The 19,671-nt window shown below is 41.7% G+C and overlaps 1 protein-coding gene across 5 annotated transcripts in view; it reads left to right on the forward strand.

The window, feature by feature from the left end:
- LOC140327349 (transcription factor COE3-like) overlaps nt 1–19,671 on the forward strand; it is a 63,510-nt gene that overhangs the window by 32,313 nt on the left and 11,526 nt on the right. For 3 of the 5 annotated variants that reach the window (XM_072406729.1, XM_072406733.1, XM_072406730.1), the window contains exons 7-11: nt 8,530–8,611; nt 11,986–12,103; nt 12,730–12,863; nt 13,336–13,462; nt 18,568–18,656. In XM_072406729.1, coding sequence (XP_072262830.1) covers nt 8,530–8,611; nt 11,986–12,103; nt 12,730–12,863; nt 13,336–13,462; nt 18,568–18,656 — 550 coding nt within the window. The remainder of the gene's footprint in view (nt 1–8,529; nt 8,612–11,985; nt 12,104–12,729; nt 12,864–13,335; nt 13,463–18,567; nt 18,657–19,671) is intronic. The other 2 variants (XM_072406731.1, XM_072406732.1) reach the window with 1 other exon arrangement.

Genomic DNA, 19,671 nt, shown 5'->3' on the forward strand with positions numbered 1-19,671 from the left:
GAGGAGAGTTATAGAGGAAGGAGCAGAGTCCTCCAGCAGAGTATTTCAGGGGAGGAGAGTTATAGAGAAAGAGCAGAGTCCTCCAGCAGGCAGGATATTTCACTGACTCCTTCCTTTAACTCTTCTCCCTTAATTTACTCTCCTTTTGGAGGACTCCTTCTGTCTGTGACATGGAGCTCTTCTCTATCATGTAACAATATAATATATAGATTTTTTGGCACAACACAGACTTCAGTCCTGTCCCCCCAGTCTCCTATCCTTCAACCAGTGATAAGGTGGCAGCCATTGTGTCTCCCAGTCTTATTTCCTCCGTCTGGCTGTTCTCTGGTCTCTTATCTGCATTTCTGCTCAGATCTGCTTTTCCTTGGTCAGACCTCTCTATTGATCCGCGTGGCCCCTCGGCCCTTTTTTTGCAGTCAGTATCAGCAGACAACTGACAGATGAGTGACAGTTGGCGGGGCAGAGATGGCCGCCTCCTATGGAAACAATGGGCAGCTCAATTCATTGTCCCATCCTGGTAATTTTATGTATCAGCTACATTCACCGGAGAAGAATCCCATGTCACCAGAGATGTGAAGCAAAGACGGCACAGATCAGACGACTTGGATGACATTGTTCCTGTGTCTTTAAAACCTTTAGTTGTATCTGTACAGCTGAACAGTACTTAAAAGCGGAGGCTGCATTGGTTTTCTTGTTTAAGGTACAACAAAGGATTATTATAACTCCTTGGCTCCTAAAGGAGCTCGCAATTTAATTCCAACCAATGTCATAGTCTATGGATTTTTTCCTTTAGTTGGGGAGGACATACTAATGTGTTTTGGGGATGTAAGAAAAAAACACACAAAACCACAGTGAGAACATTCAAACTCAATGTAGAACCCAAGATGTGAAATGGCCGTTTTTTTAATATTTGACAAAACGTGTAGTTAGTATTTGACCAAACTGGTTCTATAAAGTTGAAGATGATGAGTGTCGGAACATATAGTGTCACATGTGGTCACCTTATTCTGGTCATCATGGTGTCATGAAATATCATTATGGGATTGTATTGTGAAACTACAACAGAATGGTTTCACTAACACTCATGTTCCGTATCAAGGTCTTGGCCAATCATCGTCCTTTAAATGCTAGGATATGTTCCTGACACTGTAGAGCTGAGGAGGCTTCCTGGATGACAGGTGAAACATCTGGTCAAATGTGAACATCCAGTATCATCTATTATCACCATGAGGTGGATCCAGGAGAACCTTCATAGATATTTCAACCTAAACCAGTTAATGTAAAAGATTATCTCCCACTTGCACAGCTCCTATAGAAAAAAAAACGGTTCCCCAGTTGGAGAATAAACCTCATCTCCTCAAACTGTGAAGTGGGGTTCCATCATGTTACCATGTAATGGTTGAGTGTTGGCCAGAAAATGGCATTGCATAATACGCATCCCTTTTGGGGACATTTTTGTTGCCCCTACAGCTTCTACATTCCGAAACTTCTTCCATAGCTGGAGGATAAGCCTCTTCTCCAAAGGGAAGAGGGGTCCAGTCATGTTTCTTGTGGTTGAATTTGGACAAAAAATGCCAGGAAATGGGATTGCATGAGACATGTTCCTTTTGGGGGCAATTACCAGACATTGTTGTTGCCCCCACAACTCCTACTGTCAAAAACCCACTTCATGGATAGAGGTTAAATGTCTTCTCCAATGGGAAGAGGGGTCAATTTGTGTTTCCTGTGGTTGAATGTGAATCTATAGCCAGTAAAGGTGCCAGGAAATGGGATTGACAGGTGTTCCTTTTGGGGGCTATTGGCAGACTTTATTGTTGCCCTTACAACTCCTACAGTGTAAAACTCCTTCTATAGTTTGAGAATAAGTGTCTTCTCCAAAAGGATGAGGGGTCCAATTGTGTTTCTTCTGTTTGAACATGGACCTAAAGCCAGTAAAGGGGCCAGGAAATGGGATTGCATGATAGTTGTCCATCTTAGGGCAAATAGTAGACATTGTAGTTGGAATACAAAGGACGAACGATTAAAATGTAATATACTGGCTCATTGTAGAGAGCACTGGAAATAAATGTACACACAACAGGGTGATGGTAATTATTTGGAGGTGCAGATAATAAATTCACACATTTTAAGGGGCTCTGGGGATAGATAAACCAGCAGCAAACTGAAACAGTTACCCACACTGGTGTCCAATATTAGACTCATTCGCAACATTGGTACCATTGTGCGGCATTGTCAACCGTTGCCCCCGGACCCCCCCAAACCCCTGGGTGGTCTCTTCCTGTGTTCCCCCTGCCTCCTGTAGTCCCCACTCCTGGCAGCCCAGCCCCAGTGGTTTAGAGAGCTTGATAAGTGCCCTATCAACATGATAATCAAATTACTTATGAGCCAAAATTGACGCTTTTCATTAATTATACAAGATTATTCTAATTGCAAATTCAAATTTATTCACTCTGAACAGAAGGTGTTCTGTAATGTCTGGGGGAATTTGCATATTTAATGGGAAGAGTGGTGCATTATGGATGCTAATTTATGCGTATTGTCTTTATTTTTAACTGGCAGACCATATGCACGACTGCTGCCTAAGTAGGTGAAAAAGTCGTTGGGAGTTTTATCCGAGGCTCGAGCAGAGTCTAGGCTTGGGTGGTGGTATAAGGGGTGGCTTATGATGGGAGGTCGGGGGTCTGACTTTCACATATGGTTAGTAGACACTTAGATACACCTATCTATAATCTCTGTAGAAATACATATGGTCAGCAACATCACCAAAGTATTCTGTGCCCTTTAAATGATGACATGTTGGTATTAGCTGACCTTATGCTTCATCTATCCGATCCATGTATGATGACCATTTGCCATATTTATAGTGTCAAACCACAAGTGGTATGTTGCTACATGTCAATGAAGTTATTCAGGCCTTACATTTGCACTGTAAGGTCAAAACACTATAGACACCTGACCATCACACCTACCTACAAAATATTTGGACACCCCTCTGAAAAGTTGATATTTAGTGAAGGATAATGATTCAGGAAGACTTTCTGTTCCAAGTTGGCTGGCCTTCTGTAAACAAAGCCAGCTCCCTATAGAGGTTTGACCAATTTCATGTAGAGTGGTCTTCCTCAACCCAGATTCAATGGATCCCTGTAGTTCATCTAGATATCTCTAAGTGCTGCTTGAACTGTGGTTGGTTGACCTCCCATTTGACGAGGCCTGCAAAGTTCTTGGGTAACCACCACTTGGTAGAGTCAGCTATGTGGCTGTAATTGTTTTTCAAGTGTCTGGTATTCAAGCCAACATTGAAAAAATCTTTCCTCCAGCTACCAATTTAGGAGACCTTTTTTTGACCCTTCAGAGGGTTCCTCAGAGGTAAAAAGGCTGAGGAGGGCTGGTGTAGAGAAGATTTAGTGTCCTTCTCAGAGCCCTGACCTTAACCCTACTGAACACTTCTAGGTGAGTTAGGCCAACTTTTTGGTAATGTTCATAGTTATGGAATGGAATGTCCAACAAGCTCATACAGCTGATGGTCAGATATCCACAAAATTTGCCCATATAATATGTAAACCTTTGTATGGATCACTTTGGGCAGATCTGGTCCTTCATTGTACTGACTTTTCACTCATTTAGCAGTAAATATTGAGATTGGTCATCTACGCTACTTTTTTTCAACCCTCATTTGTCCAGTTGTGGTGATCCAATGTTCCATGTAACATCCTTATATTAACTGGAGAGACTCCTGCTGTAATTCTCACTTCACAAGGGTATGAACGATGATTTACATAACTGGTTGCATGACTGAAAGGAATATACTCTTTATGTACGTTATTCTAAAATTCCAATTGAATCCAATGTTTTTAGGATTCATAAGTGAGGACACGTACACTTTCTTTTTTAAGAATACAATGCTGTTCAGTAAATATTCTATTTACGTAAAATAATCTTCTCACAGAAGATTTGCTCTCCAATTTGTCTCAGATTTCCACCATAGCGCCGCCTTCCTACCGTCTGGTATTGTTCGGGGACATATGGGTACCCAGGTGGAAATATAGGTTGCATTGTTTGTGTACCAACATTGGCTCACAATTCAGCTCGAATGTATAAATATGTACCTGGCTGCGCAATATGTGTTTGTGTGCCACCATATGCCAGCGTGCCGCTGTGCCCGTGTGTCTCCTTGAGGGTACACAGAAGCCCATGTATAATTCAGGCAGCGCAGCCCAACACAGAATGCCACGTCCTGGGACTATAAATATTTCATGACTCTGGGAAGCCGCTGGGAATGGATCTTGTCTGGCTCTTGTCTTTGTCTGGCTCCTGTTCTTTCCCTGTTCCTCTTCCTGAATGTATGCCATCCTCTGATCCTCCAAGTCTGACGCTGGCCCACTTCTACATAGCCGGCTCTTTATGTGCCGCATCGCTAAAAGGGGCCTTCTAATAGCTGTAATCCCATAGGAGATCCATAGCCGTGTTAAAGTCAAGCAAAGATCTCTTATCTCTGGGATAGAAGCAAAGTGCCACCGCAGGCAACAAGTAAAATCAATCTGTGAATTCCAAACGCCATGCTTTATTAGGTCAAAAAGCCAGCTCGGTTTATTCTTTTAAAAGGGGTTTCCTGTACTTCATAGAGCTGGTATACACCCAAATGGCCAGATCTTAGCAAATCATGTGGTTGTAACTAAATATTAGACAGACGCAACAATTGTTAGTGATGAAATGCCTACACAGGATTTAGTAGGCATGGGTTGGTGTATGGTTGGTATTGCCCCCCCAATTCAGATGATGATTAGTTTTTGGGGTTAATGGTTGGGTTGGGTTTATTGTAAGAAGTTGGGGTGTTGGGTTCAGAGTAAAAGGATCATGCACTGTAAAATTTTCTCAGTATTTGGTGTACAGACACCTCGTGGGGCTGATACCATTTAAAATACTTACACTGCTTGTCTTTACAAAAATACATTTATGATCTAACTACGCACTATTGCGGGGAATTAACAAGATTTGCATAGCAAGTTGATGTGTGTTGTATCAGGAAAGACCATTAGTTTTAGTTTGTTTTCAGTTTGTGGGTGGCTTACACACCAAAATGCACCAAAAATTTATGTTCTAGGGTCATTTCATTGATCCGCAGATCCATCAACCAGGTGTGTTGGGTTGCTATGATGGAGTAGCATTGCCTTGTTGCTGCAATGCACATTGCATGTATTGTTGCAATGTATTGCCATTCTAAAACCAGGCACACAGCCACAACCCAATGGTCTGTCCAAGCCCGTAAAGCTGTTATATTCACAAATTTATGTCTTTTTTTTCAGCCTGGGGTTCAGCTAGGTATTAGCAATAATATAAGAATTGATATTTACATTGTTTTATCATCATTTAATACATATTTCACAATTATATTAACTATAATTATTCCTATGTGTCCATTAGTGACTGGTTCAGGCATTCTTGGAATTAGGGATACTGGAAGCAGCATAAAAAAAACGTGCCAACATGCCCATTTGACAATGTGTTGGCGGATACAATCTGTTAAAATGCAGCTCATTAGTACCAAAATGAGAACGGGTTTAAAAAAATTCTAGAATCCTCATTCTTACATTGCTCATAGGACAGAGACCAAGGTCACAAGGCCTTTCCCGACAGTGCCACGGTGTGGATTGCATTTCTTTACAAAGCCAATATTGTGTTTGTACGGTCAGGATTCTGGTCCCCACCATCTGCCAGGAATACAGCTTTTCCTTTCACTCGTCCTCAACTTCATTGTCCATTTATTTACTGACTTCTCTTCCATCTGAGAATCAAAGACCTACAGTGAATCTGCACCTTTTCTAGGAAATTTATAGGCAGGCCATACTTGCCTTACTTGCATTTCTACGTCTCCTTAAACTTCCTACCTGAAATCTCTGCACAAGGCAAACTCAAGCTAAGCAAACTAAATCCCACCACTAACTGGATGAACTGGGTTGTGGTAATGGCCACTCCAACACCCAAGAATGCTCAATGAGGAGGAAGAATGTTGACATGTGTTCCTTATACCTGGTAGAAGATTAGGGTGGCACAGGACGAGTATATAAGGACCCCCTATGATGCCTACTTTGCCTTGCTGTTAAAAGTAGACAGATTTGCTTTAAAAAATAATTCCTTGTACCCTGGTCCTTCCTTGACCTAATAAAGACCTTCTCATAAGCTCCAAGACTTCTGTAGAGTGACACCCAACTCTGGAATTTCTTCTCTTTTTCTATTATTCTTGCTCTGATATCGTTCTGATGTAGCAAAACTCTTCAAAACTGCTCACTTATCCCCGTCTTTGCACTAAAACCCATTGGAAATTAATCAGTTCCAACTAATTCCCTAACTCCTTTTAATCTGTTTGCTTTCCCTTGGATTGAAAGTTCCTTTGCCAGGGGTTTTGTCTGCACTCCTTATTGGTACATCATAATAGGGTGACACTGGACCATTTTGCGTCAAATGGATAAAAAGGCTTATTCATGCAAGCTTTATTTTGCAGTGAATACAATATAATGCTCAATCCTAAAGCCATGGCTAAATTTCTCATTCTAGGCATGGCATCATTCAAGGCTACCAAGAGTCTTTTTTTCAGCCAGACAAGTTCCATCAGGGACGCCCAAGGGTATCGATGCTTGTGTTGGGGGAAGGCTAGGCTTTGCAATCCCACAGAAGAGCTACTGTAGCAAAGAATACAATAAAACCCATACACTGTGCATGGGGCTGCATAGCCAGTGACCATATAGTAAGCATAGTCACAGTGCCCATGGTGACCCCCTGTCTATCACCATATGAGCTTACATGACTTTACTTCTGACCATCAGAACTGGACCACGGAGCCATGGAAGAAGGTGGCCCGGTCTTATAAATCATGTTCTTTTAGATCATGCAGATGGTTAGGCGCATCATTTACCTGGGAAAGGGATGGCAGCAGCATGTATAATGGGTAGAAGGCATGGTGACAGAGGCAGTATGACATAAAGGATCTGCTGCTAGGATCTTGGTTCTGGATACCACAGGGCACCTTCAGAGGTCTTGTGGAGTCAATGTCTTGATGGGACACAATATTAGGCAAATAGTTTTATAAATTGGCTGATCAACCTATATCATAAACGTTTAAAAGGAACAGAGCTAAGCTGTTGGATTGTTTCATGTTTCATTCAGCCATTGCCATAAAGTGCCGGTACCCCCTGCTCTGTATTGCCTAAAATCTCATAATTTGGGAACCCTGGCTTGCAATTCAGGGGAATTCTCAAACACACCCGAGGCAAGACCCTTATTGTCTTTCATATAATTAAAGTCAGCTCTAAGAACTGTCTGAAACCCACTTGCAACATTCAAGCCCATACTGGAAGTGTGACGTCAGTTTGTGACATAGAAATAAAGGAGGAGGAAGTTAAACAACTGAGGGATCAGGAAGAGATAATTTGACCCCCAAATCTGATGCCGCTGCCTGGTTCATGCCTGCAGTAGATTATGCAGAATTCAGAACCTGTAAAAAAAAATCCTAAAGTTAATATGTGGTATGTTGGAGTTGTTTGTTTTATAGGCCAGATTCCATTTAAGAGAGTAAGGTGAGTCTACGAGTTCTTTTTGTTCTAAATCCAGCAAACTTCCTAATTGTTTTCACTTGTTAACTAGAATTGCTGATTTCGTTAATATCTATATTGAAAAAAACAATTAAACTATATTCTTGTATAAACTATAGGAATGGACATAGGTATATTAATCTGTGGATGGCAGCTGGTCCAGGGCCAGAATGTTCCTGGGTTCTCAATAATTGATCCCACAGAGACTGCTAGTTCAGCGTCCATGTTCTGGGGTCCGGTACCAGTGATTTTATAGATCCATATAACATAGCATGGGACTTGAGTTGAGTTACATACGCTGACAGGTGAGGAGGGGCGCTGTATTGTGCTGAGCACATGAGAATTGTATACTTAATTATTCATAATATTTCCCTTTCATGCAGCCGAGGTTTAAATGCTTAGGCCATTTCCCGTAAAGTGCTGTTCATGAGTGGTCCGTTAAAGGGGTAACATCATTGAAAAAGTTGACTGGGGGATATACAAATATACATTATACAGTTATGAGAAAAAGAAATATAAGGTTTTATCCATCAGGATATTGTAGGTTGATGACACCCTAGGACAGAAAGTGTTATTAGCAGGTTCACTTGGTCAAAATAAAAAAGCTGGTAAGCTAGAAAACTTTATTTTCATGTTTTTGGGTGTAGATAGGAAGAAAGGGTTTGGCGTGCAATTTTCATCCATAATATAGTGTATAATTGCAATTTTAACCAGGATGCATGCTGTGCTGACAACAAAGCAACACAGCATGCATGTCCTATTCACTGCTTTAAGTACAACTTTTACAGTAGTATGTGTGAGCAAATGGTTAAAATGCTGTAAATGAAACTCAAAAGCAATGAGTTTCTTTTAGTTGCATATGACTTGTGCCTGAAGCTCTTGCACAGTCCGGGATCCACAAACCACTAATTTAATGGTTTCCTCATCATATTTTGTCTTGCAGGTTTTTTCTGAAGTTCTTCCTAAAGTGCAATCAGAACTGTCTGAAAAATGCTGGAAATCCACGAGATATGAGAAGATTCCAGGTGGGATGATAGATCGATCATACATTTGTGTTCTAGTAGAGTTCAAAGCAGACGATGATGTATTATTGGGAATCTATATACATTTAGAGTCAATTTTTGGGGGATGATGTGTGGTGACAAGTTAGAACTCATCGAGGAGTAAAGCATTTAAAGCTGAATATTAATCTTCAGATTTTTCCTGATTCTTTTTTGAGAGTTCAGAAGGTCCTCAATGCCTGCACCACCTAGATGGTAGTTGGTAGGACTTCGCTAACTTCCACACCTGGATGGTGATTGGCAGGGCTTAGCTAACCTCTTTGGTCCAAATAAAAATAACTGGCAGGACTAAGCTAACTTCCAACTGGATGGAAGTTGGAAGGGTTTACCTAACCTATTCCACCTAAATGATAGTTGGCTGGGTATAGCTAACCTCCTCAGCTGAAATGGCTTAGTTGACCTCTTCCATCTGAATAGTAGTTGTCAGGTCTTAGTTAACCTTCTTCATCAAGATGGCAGTTAGAAGGGTATAGCTAACTCTCTCCATTCAAATGCTAGTTGGCATGGCTTAGCCATCCTTTTCCACCTGAATAGCATCTAGCAGAGCCCAACTAACCACCTTCATCAAGATGGTAGTTGTCAGGGTTTAGTTAACCTGTTTGGCATAAATAGTAGCTGTCAGGACTAAGCTAACCTCCACCTGGAAGGTCTTAGTTAACCTCATCCACCTACATGGTTGTTAGAAGGGCTTGGTTAAGCTCCTCCACCTGGATGGAAGTTGGAAGGGTTTACCTAACCTATTCCACCTAGATGATAGTTGGCTGGGTATAGCTTACCTCCTCCATCTAGATGGTAGTTGAAAGGGCTTAGCTGACCTCTTCCATCTGAACAATAATTGTCAGGTCTTAGTTAACCTTCTTCATCAAGATGGTAGTTGTCAGGGCTTAGTTAACCTGTTTGGCATAAATAGTAGCTGTCAGGACTAAGCTAACCTCCACCTGGAAGGTCATAGTTAACCTCCTACACCTACATGGTTCTTAGAAGGGCTTGGTTAAGCTCCTCCACCTGGATGGAAGTTGGAAGGAATTACCTAACCTCCTCCACTCAGTTGGTAGTTGGCAAGGTATAGATGCCCCCTCCATCTAAATAGTAGTTGGCAGATCTTAGCTAACCTCCTCCATCTGGATGTTATTTGACAGAACTTATCCAAGAAGACAGGGAATTCAGACCAGAATGAGGGTACCATCATGACAGACAGACAGACGTCTAGCAAATATTGTCAGACCAAATGACATCTACCTGCCCTTGACCTTCTCAGGAACCGTCCTATTTACAAACCAAGGAAGTGGACAGACCATTCCTTTTAAAACATTGGAAGCTCTCTGCGTAGTCACAGAATTTCCAATGATCCCGTATGGCTTTTTGAAGATCGCCCAAGGTATTACCAAAGCAGACCAAATCTATATGGCCACCCTATCTCAAAGCAAGATGCCGATCTCAGCGACCACACCATCAATGAGCGGGGCTTTGCCTAGTTTGTGGTGCAGCAAGGGTTAAGTCCGCAGGATGCCACCGGGTGGATGTAACAAGGAACTCTCTGTAGCTCTCACAGCGGGGCTCGTCACCTCATTAGGGGGCTCCTTAAAGAGCTGATAATTATGACATTCTGACGTGATTAGCATGCCACTTCATTTGCATTTCTTAATGCTGACAACAAACTCTGCCTTCTATGATCGTACACGGCGCCTCACCTGTGAATGCTGTACTCCGAGGCCTCCGGTATATATTGTATAATCATGGGGCCACAAATGGGCAATTCAGCCACCCTGAAACTCACATCACAATTCAAACCCAAAGAAAGCTGGGATAATAGGCAGCCTGATACATAAAAAGTGGCCTGGGGCATTAATATACAAAATATATGTTCAGCCTAAAATAATATTTCAAAAACAGTTCAGATCATATCTATAAACACTGCTGTATACGTCTAGGGGTTTGTACGGTTGTGGTGTGCATGGTATGGATAATGTTCAGGTTTAGTTCTGAATTCTTGTCCTGCTAGGTATAATGTCTGCATGGAGTGTGTTGTCACCTTGTCTCGTCTGACCCCTGGCACACATTGATAGACTAGGGACCGTGATGGGGACATTATAGCAAATGATGTGAATGGTCCAATGTAATATATAAAGCATTGAAAGAAATATGATGAGTTACTATATACTTGAAAGGAAATTTGGAAAGAAGAAGAAAGGGAGAGATAAGAGGAAAGGACCAGGAAGGGGAACAGAGAGGGTGGAATAAAGGGAGTAAGGAAGCCGGGAAGTTACAAGACCAAGGAGAAGAAAGAAAAGGAATATTAGGGGCGTGAAAAAAGAAGGAATGGGAAGGAAGAGGGGGGAAAGCAAAGAAAAGGAAAAAACAATAAAAGAAAAAGGCAAGGAAGAAAAAGGGAAGAAAGAGGAGGGGAAGGAAAAAAATGAAGGAAGAGAAGGGGATAGAGAGAGGACGGAGAATGAAAAAGGAAGAAAGAAGAGAGGAAAAGTGAAAGGAAGGAAGAAAAAGGAAGGAGAAAGGAAAAGGAGGGCATGGGGAGAGAATGAAAGAAAGAGGAGAGGAATGAGAAAGGAAAGAGGGGAAGAAGAAGAAAACAAATAGAAGTAAGAGAAGGAGAAAGACAATTAAGGTAGAAGAGGAAACAGGGAAAGGAAGGAAGAAAAGGGGAAGGAGAAAGGAAGGAAAATGATAGAGAAGCAGGAAAGTAAAAAAAAGAGAATGAAAATGAGTGTAGGAGGATGGAAAGTAAGTGGAGCAGAAGGGAAGGAAGAGGAAGGAAGTAGGGAGAGGGAAGGAAAAAGAAGGAAAAGAATGGCAGGTGAAAGAACGAAAAGAAGAGAAAAAGGGGGAAGGAAAAGGTGCGGTTTGAAAAAGAAGGGAAAGAAGAAAAATGGAAGGAGAAAGAAACTAGGAAGGAAGAGGAAGGAAAAGAGAAAGAATTAAAGAAGGATAAGAAGGCAATCAGGAAGGAAAAAGAAACTAAAGAAGAAAAGGAAGGTTATTTACAATACCTGGGCCATGACATGAGTGGCAACAGAATAAGAAATTAAGAGAAATTACCCCATTGGGTCACCCCAACCTGACAGTGGTTTTAACTCTTCCCAACTTCATCTACATTTTGGCCTCATATATGATTTAACTGTTGCTGAAAATAAATAATAGATAAAACAGATAAAGGCAAGGCTATGAAGAAGAGAAGTGATAATACTTCACATTCACGTCCTGATTCATCACTAGACAATTTCCTTGTGTGGGCTCTGCTCCTGTATCTCTATTGCCCCATCACTAATACAGAGTCACTTATTTCTTGCTGTTTCATTAATGTTAATCATTCCATGTTGCAGGTTGTGGTTTCCACAACGGTAAACGTGGACGGGCATGTTCTCGCCGTGTCAGATAACATGTTTGTACACAATAACTCCAAACATGGACGCCGGGCCCGGAGACTGGATCCTTCTGAAGGTGCGTGTAATGTTACCGTATCTGGCGTCCACTGAGGGGGTCTGTATATATATTTAGTGTTACCTCTGATATGTATCAGAGGAGGAAGAATAATGTTTGGTAACAACCTATAGACAGAAAATGGTCCCCCTGGGTGGCTGATAAAGCCTTACTCCCCATTTGTTCCTTGGAACGGCCAGCAATGTAAGAGATATTCTTCCTATTGACCACCACACTAATATACTGTTAATATATAGTAATTATAGAAGGGGTTCCCATGTTAAAATGGTTGAGAAAAGCTGCTCTAAACCTAAGGTCAATACAAGGACAAAAAATACCCATTGATCTGATGGCACCATCTTTTCAAGACTGAAGTCTCAAGAAATGGTGTCAACCATGTACATGGTGTAAAGTAACATAATACAATTTTACATATTATGGCAAACATTGGCCAATAGTAGGTTTTGTAGCTGGGTAAAAAAACATAGGTTTTGCGGATGTGAGTGTTAAATAGGAGGAGCCAATCACATCCAGAAGATGAGAGCTTAGAAAACTTTATGTATTAAAGAAATGTTATAATTATCAGTGTATATCCTAAGTTCTACACTCCATATCAAATCATATGGTGTTCATCTCTATTCATAAAGCAGCAACCCCATGTATCAAAGCCATCAGTCCCAGTGAAGGTTGGACCACCGGTGGAGCCACTGTTATCCTCATAGGAGACCACTTCTTCGATGGTCTGCAGGTGGTGTTTGGCACAATGCTGGTTTGGAGTGAGGTAAGTTGCATGATGAGTTGAATTATGTATACATATATGTCCTTTATCAATATTCTGTATATAAGGTACAGTGTGTGTCTTGTAAGATATTGGAAATGGAAGCATTGCTGGATCAGTATTTTGCATGACAAAGTGTGGTTTGTAAGCTATTAGGAAGAAAGCAGTCCGGGATGAGGGGTCTTAATATAATATGACATTGTGTGCATTGTTGGGAGCAGTCCGGGATGAGGGGTCTATATAAAAGGTGACATTGTATTTCTTGTCATACCATGGAGGAAGAAGAAGTTATGGAGCAGTATTATGCATATAAGATGATATTGTAGGTCTTGTCAGACATTGAATCGGTGGTGGATCAGAAAAATGTATGCCATATAGTAGATGGATGGATTTTAGTGACCCAGGTCTATTATATGAATGGATTATAGAAGAAGAAATTACGCCAGCTGACAATAAAATGTCTCCTTTTCCGCAGCTGATAACCCCCCATGCCATCAGGGTTCAGACACCGCCAAGGCATATCCCTGGGGTGGTGGAAGTGACGCTCTCCTATAAGTCCAAACACTTCTGTAAAGGAGCGCCTGGACGATTTGTCTATACAGGTAAGTGGAAATCGGTGTCATGTGATGTGTGCATTAAATGTATAATGCAGCTGTAATATACTCCTCTGTTACATCCTCATTATTTCTCTATTATTTGATTGTTTATCAGGTTGATAACAGGCACTGATCAACTTTATTACATTTTTACATCTTGTGAATTCGTGTACTGAGCCATGTTGTATCCCCACTCTGCTCCCTTTTTTGCATTTGCCTCTATTTTACAAAAAAAGTGCCTGATTTAGAGTCACTGGTAATGGAAAACAAAACCATTAATAATAATTAATACTATTCAAAAAACAGAAGTGATCAGTGGTTGTTGGGTAAGAGCATCCAGTTCTGGATAGGTAGTTAGTGCTGTAGGCTTGTACAGGATTAAACGTATCTGCGCACCAAGTCTCAATGATATTTCCAACGGGCAGAAATGATGGGTTTAGCAGAAGCTTCACTTCTATTAAAATGGACTCACAGAACTCCCCAGACTCCCCTAATATCCAAAATACCCAAACTGGTCTTGTCTGGGCCCAATCTGCCTCATCTTCGTTCACTAGGACAGCATGAGGATTGTTGGTCTACGTATGGTCTACACAATATTTACATGGTGAATTATGTCTATTACTAACCAACTAATGAGCAATTGCTCTACTTTTTATTAAGAAGAGGTCAGGAATAATTGTCCCAAGGTGGTGGTCAGGACTGAGCTGAGAGGTAGACAATAGAGGCAGTTAGGTTGAACCCTTCAACATGAGAGGGCCACAGATCGAGCAAGCTTTTGTGCTTGGGCCTTTTAAACTTGGGTAATAGAAGGACCCCACCATAACACTGTTTGTGGCAATCCATGGTGTGCACTTTGAGAAGCTGTTGGACCCCATGCATCACCCTTGGGTTGTTGGTTGCTTCTACCCATATAGCCTTTTCTCTTGGAGATAGTTGGCCTTATGGCATAGACTCTGCTGGGCAAAATGGAAATTGAACCAAAAGCAGACTTACAACATTTATGACTTCACCAAGTACGTATTACAAATTGTAAGTAGTGCCCATTCATGGAGAAATTGGAGTTAATTTTCATATCACCCTTCCCAGCTTACTTTCCGTTCCCTGCAACTCTTAAAGGCTTGAGGAACAAAGAAAAAACTGGTGCTTCTGAATAAACACCCCCTTCCTTCCACAAGAAGGCACTGGGGCTCGGAGACTGGCATCCAACACTGCCATGTGAAAGTGGAGCAAGCCCCATATGGAGCTTTTATTGGGTGGCATCTCATCATTCCCAGAAGCGGCATGATCCAAGTATAGGGATGTTTGTGTCTCTTGTGGTGTCCGTATTAAAGGGTGAAGCACAGGTTTTATAAACTCTGTTCTACCAGTCTTGATTTGGCATATACTAACGTCTCTAAATGCCTCCAACCTTAACCTCTGGATATTGGTACTAAGTTCATTTTCCTGGCAGCTTCTCATTCAGCAAGTTGGACATCCCTCTGAGGATTTTTATGACATTGGTGGAACTTACTGCTGGTGACAAACCTTTAACAAGCAGCTTTTAGAGTGTCACACATTAATTTGTAATTGTAAAGTCTTATTTATTTACCAGCTCTTTTCTGCTATAAATGTTGTCTAAGAAGAACCAGATAAGATTAAGAACTGACAGCCCAGATTCCAGTTTGACCCGGGCCAAGCCCCAGGAAACTGGAGGATGAGAACAACTTGGGGGAGTGTAATGAAGTGTGTGAAAAACAGCTGCTAACAGGAAATGAATTGTCTTTCTTGGACAGTTTCCTAAACGAGGACTTCTCCAAGTTACATGGAATTGTTGGATGAGACCCGTTGATGTTCTGTGGTCAGTGGGCCTCTTGGAACAGCTGTTTGTGGAAAGCCAGTCGACAGAATGTTTGGCCCATCACATTTTTATTCTATCCTCTTTACAAATCCAAGGGCCAGCAAGACCTGAACTGCACTGTAATCTCCGAGTAGATCTCGTTTCAATTGTACCAACATCTGCTTCCAATAATTATTAGATATTTGTCTTGTAACAATATGTATAACAGAGCAGATGATAGGAGATGAAAAATGAGCAGGGTCCTCAACAAACCACCAAGTCATGGAAGAGGAATGTGTCTTGCACATGTTTCCGGTGAGGTCTGTGGGATAATGTCCAAAAGCTGAAGTTCTCTAAAACTTGACAAAGATGGGACTTCAGAATGCATGGCATGGTTAACCTGATGGACCTTCCAAGAGCAATCATCTTAGTCCATGCTGTCATCAATAGACCCAAATGTGCCAAAACCAACATATTGTAATGTTACAAACCACACCTACAATTGATACTCCCATTTGGCATGGCTTCCAGCAATTTTAACCATATATTGGCTTCCAATGATTAGAGATCCTCATCAACATTACCAATTCCACCCAGCAGCTGATAGCATTACTAAGCCAAATGCTGGTGTGGCCCTTCTCCAGTAGGATCATAATACAGAATAAAAAGCTGTTAAGGGGTGACGCCTTCATTATGATGCCCTGGAGAGACAGAGACATTATAGTACGATGCAGAAATCTTGTTGTCAGATCTTCAGAAGGTTATTCAACCCAACCCAACTCGATGATGCCCACCAAATTTGGTAAATTAGTCATGGACAGAGTTGCCATTACACACAAGGGACTTGCTTATAAATGATATCTACAGCCTTGGGGCAGCTCATTCTACCCCATGACATCCAATGTAAAGCTATAAATATTGTAAACTAATTACCTAACTACCTTAATTTGGATAAATTAGGATATCGGTAAAACCCCAGGAAATGAGATGAAATCTCATGTCCATGTCCATGGGCCTATTAACATCACAGTACATGTACATTAATACTCACCACCAATCACAGGGCTTCGCTTCTTTTTAGGATGAGTTGCTTTTTTTATCATAATACACAAGTTAACATCTCATATAGCATTTCCAACCAAAGCACACCAATCTACTTGGCAAATTGTCCTTGCATTAGTTTTTGCGCAGTCCCTGGCTTCCTCCTCAGGGCTGCAGAGTACAGCTACCGATGCACTTGTCCATCACCAGCACTGGCAGTTGATGGTATAAAGTAAAATTTCCAGAAGCTTGTACAACATTTACCAAATTTTTTTAGACAAAATATATGGTGGAGAAACGTGGAGTTGCTCTTTAGGTCTTGAAGGCAAAAGAAGGCTGATTCTGCATGACACGCCAGACCTCCTCCGAACTCCCAATCAATACACATTAGTGCACAGAACATGGGCTATGTCAGGGAAGGGGGGAGCAGCCGTGTAACATGAGTGCAGAATAAACCAGATCATCCATCTTCATCCCAGAGAGGAATCATAGGACACTTTGTAGAAGATGGGGGGAGGATGAAGGTTCGAGGTCACATAAAGCCATCTTTCCCCCCTTCCCTCAACTATCATCATATCATTAGTCATAGAGCGATAAGAGCAGCAAGACTTATTGATCCAATGCTGGGAAGGGCCACAACCATCTGACAATTACACGCATAATAGAAGAGGTTGGTGAAAGGGGGGTCTAGTTCTGTCCCAGCACTGGAAGGGGTATTGAGTGGCAGCTCTCATCCAGAAAAGTTTGCTTTAAAGTCTCATTCATTCTGGAAAATATAAAAACAAATGCATATTGCAATGTGCTGAAATACAATGCAATTTCTACATGCGTTGTAGTGTGTTAAGCTACCGATGATGCCATCTGTATTTGTATTGCCTTCATTTCTACTTGCACCATGCCATACCACTGCATGGATGTGAATGCAATAATGCAATGCTTAGAAATGCACGACATGTGCTGGTGCTTTTGGTTTGCTGTTCCTTTATGGGACACACATATTAAAAATTCAATATAATCCTCCATTCCTGTTCAAAGAGTTGGGTATTTTAGTATGGAATCCCCAAGAGATATAAAATGCCAGCCTGTGCTTTACCCAGGCCCCCCTCTGGGCGGCACGGTGGCTCAGGGGTTAGCACTCTGGCCTTTGCAGCGCTAGGTCCCAGGTTCATTATCTGCATGGAGTTTGCAGGTTCTCCCGTGTCTGCGTGGGTTTCCTCCGGGTACTCCGGTTTCCTCCCACATCCCGAAAACATGCAGTTAGGTTCATTGGCTTCTCCCTAACAATTGACGTCCTTGGTCTTTAATGTTAAGGACATTAGATTGTGAGCTCCTTTGAGGGACAGTTAGTGACACGACTATGGACTTTGTACAGCGCTGCGTAATATGATGGCGCTATATAAATATCATCCATCTTCATCCCAGAGAGGAATCATAGGACACTTTGTAGAAGATGGGGGGAGGATGAAGGTTCGAGGTCACATAAAGCCATCTTTCCCCTCTTCCCTCAACTATCATCATATCATTAGTCATAGAGCGATAAGAGCAGCAAAGACTTATTGATCCAATGCTGGGAAGGGCCACAACCATCTGACAATTACACGCATAATAGAAGAGGTTGGTGAAAGGGGGGTCTAATTCTGTCCCAGCACTGGAAGGGGTATTGAGTGGCAGCTCTCATCCAGAAAAGTCTGCTTTAAAGTCTCATTCATTCTGGAATATATAAAAACAAATGCATATTGCGATGTGCTGAAATGCAAATTTATAGTGTGCTGAACTACAATGCAACTTCTACATGGGTTGTATTGTGTCAAGCTACCGGTGATGCCATCTGTATTTGTATGGCCTTCATTTCTACTTGCACCATGCCATACCACTGCATGGATGTGGATGCAATAATGCAATGCTTAGAAATGCAATGCCATGTATTGGTGCTTTTGGTTTGCTGTTCCTTCATGGAACACACATATAAAAAATTAAATATTATCCTCCCTTCCTGTTGGGAATTTTGGTATGGAATCCCCAAGAGATGTAAAATGCCAGCCTGTGCTTTACCCACGCCCCCCTTTAGGTATGATCCTTTGGGTAAACAGTGGGTGTGGTCCTAATTTGGCCCTAAACTGAGGAGCCAGTGAAGGAACCAAACACCTTATGGTTTATAGATTTTCAATGTGATAGAAGGGAGTTTTTAATTTATGTTTTATTTGATATGCTGGGCTTGTTATTTTCACCTAACATCTGGAACTTCTCTTGACAGCCTTGAATGAACCAACCATCGACTACGGCTTTCAGAGACTACAGAAGGTGGTACCCCGACACCCAGGAGACCCTGAGAGGTTACCCAAGGTAAGATGGCCTTAATCTCAACAGACTAACCCTTTTTACTGCCCCAGTTACAGGCCCTGTAGGGCCTTATTTAGCCCTTGGCGTTGTGGTGGACGGTGTTAGAAGGTATCAGGGACCCTAAAGTTAGCAGGAGGCTCACAAAGTATTCTTTTGGCTTATTTTTATGTTTTTATGTGCGTGTATTTACATCATATCATTACATATGTGATATTTTTAGAATGATCCAGTAACCATCTTATTTTTCTACTACTTGCAGCCATATCAGTGCGTGTATTTTTTTTCAGCACGTCCTGCTCTGGGAGTGCACATACTTTGTCTTTCTGTCCTCACCCCCTATCGGTCTTGTGCCCCCAGCCTCACTCTTCCCAATAGCTGATTCTAGATAATAACCCTATTCTTCCACCCATCATAGGCTTTTGCTCCATTCTCTATTTCAGTCCTCGTGCCCCCCCTTCCCCCCATCCTCCAACGTCCGTGTGCTGCGACCGATAAATTGAAGGTAATGTCTCTAGGCAGGTACAGGCACTGGGGGGAAAGGGGGTCGTGTGATCAGGAATGACAGCTTAAAGCAGCCTCCAAATTGAAGCCATTCATCAAACAGTGACAAGTCCGAGCTGCTAACAATACACACGGTTTATTTATCTGTAAGCGTTGGGAGGGAGGGGGGACCAGTGTATGTCATTGTGACTCAGCATCACTAAGAGGTTCCCCCACCAAAGCTTACAAGCAGCAGCCAGTCCCATCTTTTATATTGATGTTAAAGGAGCCCCCCACACGTTTTCGGTAATCCAACCTTCCAACACTCAACAGCAAAAAAAACAAAAAATATTGTACATTGGCATCCTCTTTAGAATTTTTTTTTTCTGATTGGTTCAAATGGTTCAAAAAGTTTATTTTTTTTGTGCAGTAGTTGTTTGGTCTTTTTTTTTATTATTTTATTACAATTTTAGGTCCCAGTAAACATTTTATTAAACCAACTCCCATTTATTTTGTCTCAGTATGATTTTGGTTGGGA

This window comes from Pyxicephalus adspersus, chromosome 3 (assembly GCF_032062135.1).
Source record: "Pyxicephalus adspersus chromosome 3, UCB_Pads_2.0, whole genome shotgun sequence".
NCBI classification, from domain to species: Eukaryota; Metazoa; Chordata; class Amphibia; order Anura; family Pyxicephalidae; genus Pyxicephalus; species Pyxicephalus adspersus.